General features: G+C 31.9%; 1 protein-coding gene across 1 annotated transcript; it reads right to left on the minus strand.

Moving 5' to 3' along the window:
* Positions 1 to 478: 478 nt before the first annotated feature.
* LOC147920370 (uncharacterized) lies at positions 479 to 4487 on the minus strand. The gene is made up of 11 exons (XM_087501041.1): positions 3617 to 4487; positions 3252 to 3536; positions 2763 to 2830; positions 2578 to 2640; positions 2390 to 2465; positions 2237 to 2290; positions 2013 to 2146; positions 1790 to 1919; positions 1082 to 1570; positions 707 to 828; positions 479 to 625 (listed from the first exon to the last, which is right to left on the minus strand). Exons 1-11 carry the CDS (start codon positions 4485 to 4487, stop codon positions 479 to 481), a joined length of 2439 nt encoding a protein of 812 aa, XP_087357167.1.
* Positions 4488 to 6018: the final 1531 nt, after the last annotated feature.

Here is a 6018-nt window from a genome sequence, read left to right on the forward strand (position 1 = left end):
TAAAGGTAGTTTTTATAGTCAGTAGATATGGTGTAAAATATTTTTTAAAATGTATCTAAGAGTTAATAATTACATATACATTTTATGATACAGCAAAACTAAATTTTTGCAAATAACATTGTTGTAACTAAAAATAAATTAATGTGGAAATTGTAATAATATGTACTTAGACCATTAACAATGTATCTATCTATTTTTTTATAATTAAAATAGAATAAGTAAAAATTAGAAAATGACTTTCTCCAATGGGAAAGTCTATATCTGACTTTTGAAAAATGCAATATTATTACCATAAATAGTTAAAATGTTTAATATCTCCAATATTTATTTATTTTAAGAGAGAAAATAAAGTTCAAATCTAAATATCAAAAAAAAATTCCAATTACAAACCATAATTATACAGTCTCAAAAACCTCTTTGAAAACAACATTAAGTGTTTTATTCTGGCATTTCCCATCTTTATCTGTAATCAACACCTTCAATCCTTTTTTGTTGTGACTCGTGAGAAGGCAACATAAAGCTGTCCATGTGTGAAGACTGGTTTTGGTAGAAACAATCCAACATGTTCTAGAGTCTGACCTTGACTCTTGTTTATAGTAATTGCAAATGCCATGGTAACAGGAAACTGTCATCGTCTCATACGAAAGGGAAACTTTGCATCAGGTGGACTAACATACATCCTAGGGATAAGTACTTTATCACCAACCTTTTTTCCTGTCACAATTCTTGCTTCGATTACATGATTGGCCATCTGAGTAATAATTAGTTTCGTACCGTTACACAAACCTCCCTTAGGATCTATATTCCTTAGCAACATGACAAGTGCTCCTATTCTCAACGTTAAAACATGGTTTGGCAGTCCAGAAACTTGTATACTGTTTAGGAATTCCTGAGTGTAAATCATATCATCACGTCCGCTTGTGTCCGACGTTTCAATACTATCAGAGCTAAGATATCGTCTCTCCTCACTTGTAAATAATTTTTTTTTAGAATTTTAGATATGTTTTTAATAGTAGTATTTTTTTTAAAAAAAAAAAAAAAAAAAAAAAAAAAAACTCCATACCCTATTTAATTTGCATACCTGGAAGCTTAGTAAGCATAAACTGATTTATCTTATCAACATCGTCATTTCTTGGACTTAGAATAGCTCTTTCACTAAAGAAATTTGGATCAGTCCTCCTAACAAAATGTTCTCCGTAGATTTCTTTAACTATTGCTTCAATAGGATTTTCACTTGTATTAATTAATAAATCATCCAGAATTTCTATTTCCACATCCCCACTATCTGACTCGTTTATTTTGCCATCTCCGATATCAAGAAGCCACTTTGAAAACGTACCAAGAGTACCCGCATCCATACTATTACGTGCCTTGCGAAGTCTCAAATTTTCGGTAAGTTTAAGAACTTTACAACTATTCCTAAGAACAGATGAGTTGATAGATGTTAAAACTGTTGCTACCCTTCCTCCTTCCGTAATAACTGGTAGTATATGTCTAAAATCACCTCCTAACACAACAACTTTACCTCCAAAAATCTGGTCACACCTCATGATATCTCGCAAACTCCTATCTAAAGTTTCGTAACAAAGCTTGTTCATCATTGGAGCCTCATCCCATATTATGAGCTTTGCTTCTCTAATTAAGTCAGCAAGATCAGATTCGGCATCTATCGAACACACAGAATATTCATTAAGATTGATTGGAATACCAAATCTTGAATGAGTCGTTCTACCACCTTCCAAAAGCAAAGCAACTATACCACTTGAAGCAACATTAAGAACAATATTACCTTTAGACCTTATATCAGCACCAAGTATAGTCCACATGAAAGTTTTCCCAGTACCACTAAAACCATGGACAAAAAACATACCACCTTTGTTGTGATTCACAGAGTGAGTGATTTCTTCATAAACACATCTCTGCTCATCAGTTAGCATAGGTAGCAACTTATCGTACAATTCATGTTGTTTATGAGGCTAATCTATTCTCTCATCTGCGATAAGCCTATTTACTCCTGTGTTCATTATACTATCATCTGGTTTAGGCATTTTCTCGAAGGCCGTAAGAGACGTCCCATTCGATCGTAACATAAATTCTATTTCAGTTAAACATATATTTTCTATCTGAGTCCGTGTCAACATTAGACCTACCACAGTAAAGCTAAAACACTTATTTAAAAAATTTTCTTTCGAAAAAATGAAATATTTTCAAAAAACAAAATAACATTTTAAAGTACCTGGATCGTTCCTGTCTCTCCTTTCTTTATACAAAATATCCTCATACAAGATGTCTTTTGTTTTATTCCAAACTTCAAGAGGAACAGTTAAACTTTTTGTATGCAGTAGGATCACAAATAACTTTCTTAAAAATTCCCCAAAACACCATTCACCTGCTTCATTTATAGCCGCAATGTACTCTTTACCGTCATCCAGTAATCCCAATGCATAGCAAGCTTCTTGGAAATCCTTATAAAGAATACCATTGACTGTTTTTAAATAGACAAAGCTTGTTGGTCCTGGAATTTTATTAAGCAAAACTCGCAAGTAATAGGCTTGTCCTATAGAAGGTGGTACATACGTAATTCTGCCTATTGCAAAACTTTTCCGTTTCTCTGACCTTGGCTTCCAAAGTTTTTCTTTCCTATTCCACACAAATTTAGATGGAAATTCAGCATATGTGAGTTCTCTGGCCTGGGGATAGATTTTGTTGCATTCCATCCAGCCCAAAAATTTAGAAGTTCTATTTGTTGTACGGTGCAAAACATCTTCTATTTGATCATCCTCGTTGTAAATAGCCAATTCTTTTCCTGGAAGATGAAACGAGAGTTTTTCTACTGGTGTAGTACGATAACAAATCAGGAAAGCAAAAATTCGCCAAGAAGCCTCACATGCAGACACATATCTAAAAAATCTTGGATTAGTTAGACACGTTTTTAAAATATTTTAAAAGTGTAAATAATTAAATATGAGAATGTTTGACAATTGAAAAGTTGTTACCTGCAATTGAAAAACTTTTTAATTTCATTTTCCTGATCTTCTTCTCCTACTTTGGCTTTAACATAATCCGGACCTTTAGTGATGTACTAGAACAAATACTTTACTGAACGTGTCTGATTGCACCACTCAACATTTATATGAACACAAAAACGGAGTGATAAATCACGATTATAGGGAATGACGTAACTATTATCGTATTGAAAATCCCTTTTTCCACAACTCTCCCATCGTTTCGTTAACTATATATTGGATAACCAGCATCGTCGACAATAGTATTATCCATGAATGGTTTTGGGAAGAATTTAGTGCATTTTCCATTATTCATGCAGACACTATCCCTGTTCATAGGACCACATGGACCATGGATCATCACATCAGAAACAACTTCATATAAATACTTATCCACCTCTTTATCAGGAATTTCAGCGCTTATAAATTTATCAATGTCGTCTGTTGTACGCATCTTATTGTCTTGGTGCAAAAACAGAATCATGTGCGCATGAGGCAGACCCCTCTTCTGAAGTTCTATTGTATACATGGCTGAAAAATGTGAAAACAGATAAACATTAATATTTAAACATTAATATGTAAATAATAATAAAAAATATTTTTAAACATACCAGAATTTACGATACCGAAAGTTTTTTCCTTTGTCACCTGGTCCAATACTCTATCAAGTTTCATCTTGAAAACTCGACTACATATATCGGGTCTATCTTCTTTACTAAGACGATACCTTTCTAGATAACGATCTATTTCAGGCCACATTGGGTTGCACGTAAAAGTTATGAAAAGATCAGGAAATCCATAATACTTGCAAGTAGCCATGGCGTCGAGATAATGTTGCATCATATATCTATTTCCACCGGTAAACGATGACGGAATAAATATCCTCTTTCCATGTTGTGCAAGATCTCCATTTCCTTTTTCAGCAACTTCAATTATCTTATCGACTCTTTCAGTTTGGAGTTTGCTTTGGTTCATCCAAATGTAGTTCAACCTGTTTGATTCGATAGTAGTGAATGCATCGACTAAAAACTGCTGGAAAAATTTGCCTGCCATAACAATAATCCAAGATTCTTCGTATCTTTCAAGTATTCTATACGCATAAAATTCCCTCATGGTGACCGTTTTCCTTTTACGTCCACGGGTATCCATGAACCCTATATTGATGCCTAATCTGAAACCATCTTCACCATAAGGAAACAACAATGGGTATTGTAAAGGCAAGTATGCAGGATGAAGCTCACTTATCCTCTGTAAATTTCCCGAACGATTTTCTATAACAATATCACGTTTATTCACACCAGCCGTAAAATCTCTGGGTATTAGAGCAGCAACCTCTTTGCTGGTAGGAAGATTATGAGTTCTTGCATCAGTAGTTTTTTCTGAAGGTAACATTAATCGCAAACCTTCGCTACCGTCTTCCATATTAAATCTTTCACGTGCCGATCTAAACGCCCTAACATGCGGATTATGACTATCAAGCATCTTTTTTAATAGCCCAACAATCTCATGTCTTAAATCTCCCGAAGATCCAGATGTTCTATATCAACAACAAAACAAAAAAATTTATAGTAATCATGATTAGAAGAATATAACAAATTATATTAAAGATATTTAACAAATATTAAAGATATTGGGTAATAACTAAAATAATTTCTCACCGACTAAGTAATCTTTACATTGGGTACCATCATGAATAAGTTTGAAATCGACGAAATCATAGAAATCTTCCCCTCCAACAATTGAATTCTCTTTGTCTTGGTATTGTACAAAATAACAATTTTGTAACAATGTGTAGTAGCTGAACATGAACCAGTCTGCTCAACAACCTTAAAGTCTTCGAAATCAAGCCAATCACCAACCTTGAATTTTGAGACAAAACGATCATAAACATCTCCACGAAAAGAGCATTGGACATTTACACCCTAATAAAACATAGAATTAATAACTGTCGCATAAGATATGTCAAAACAATATACTCAAACTTGTTAATATAACTTTAAGGTATTATTGCATATACGCTTAATTTTTGAAATATATAATGAGCTTGTGATTAGAATAAACTAAATACCTTAATATCATATAAAACCATCTCCAAACTTGGACCTTTCTCTTCCCACAGACACAAGACCTTCACACGAATTTTCCATTCATATTTTGAAGAATTCAATCGTGAAACATCATCGAAACGGCTATATCTAACCATAGTTTTTTTGTTTTCTGTTTTCTTCTTTGATTTAGGTTAAAAGCCAAAAAGAGTCGAATAGACGTATATATATATATGTAATTTAATTAATATATTATTTACATTTATTTTTGTAAGTGATATTTAAGAATACGTGTTTAGCGAATCATTTAACCAATTTGTATAGATCTCCAGGCATAATATCTCTACACTTCCCTTTATTTTAGAGATAAAGTAAACTTCTTAATGTTTATCATTACGGCTTTAAATGCTTATTTTACGTTTTCTATTTTTACATTAAACGTGATAATACACCGTATTCTATTCTGTTTTGAATATAGAATACTTCTTTAACGAATTATTAACCTTACATTAACTTTAAAATATTCTTCAAATTCTGATCAAATTTTTTATCACATTCTTTTAGAAATAATAGTTATCAATATAGCGATTAATTAATTTATTCAAATTTTGATAAAGACCAAGAAATTTAGTATCCATTCGATTGTATTGTTAATAATTATATTCCACGATTTTTTATTTTTTGTCGATATTATAAAAAAACACCAGATTTTCATTAATAAAATAATTAAACTTTCAAAATATTCCTATTTCAAAAAATATTCATCCATATATAACAATATTCAAAAACAACAATTATAAGATCTCAGGACATTCGTTCTATTATTCTCTATTTTTTGTTCTTCTCCTCTCTTCACGCCAGAATATTTGCTACGACACCAATCATTTCTTCTTCCATATACAGTCTATTTAAAAAAAAATAACAATGTCATATATTAGATCTAATAAAAAAACTAATGAAATTATTTT

Source organism: Camelina sativa, chromosome 19 (genome assembly GCF_030686135.1).
Source record: "Camelina sativa cultivar CO46 ecotype springtype chromosome 19, ASM3068613v1".
NCBI lineage: Eukaryota > Viridiplantae > Streptophyta > Magnoliopsida > Brassicales > Brassicaceae > Camelina > Camelina sativa.

Excerpts from the sequence above, each read along its gene's own strand:
- LOC147920370 (XM_087501041.1), bottom strand. The coding sequence starts at position 4,487 with ATGCTTGATAGTCATAATCCGCATGTTAGGGCGTTTAGATCGGCACGT. Across the intron at positions 829-1,081 it reads TATGCTTACTAAGCTTCCAG|GAGCACTTGTCATGTTGCTA; the intron begins GTATGCAAATTA and ends CGTTGAGAATAG. Across the intron at positions 626-706 it reads GAATTGTGACAGGAAAAAAG|TTTCCTGTTACCATGGCATT; the intron begins GTTGGTGATAAA and ends AGACGATGACAG.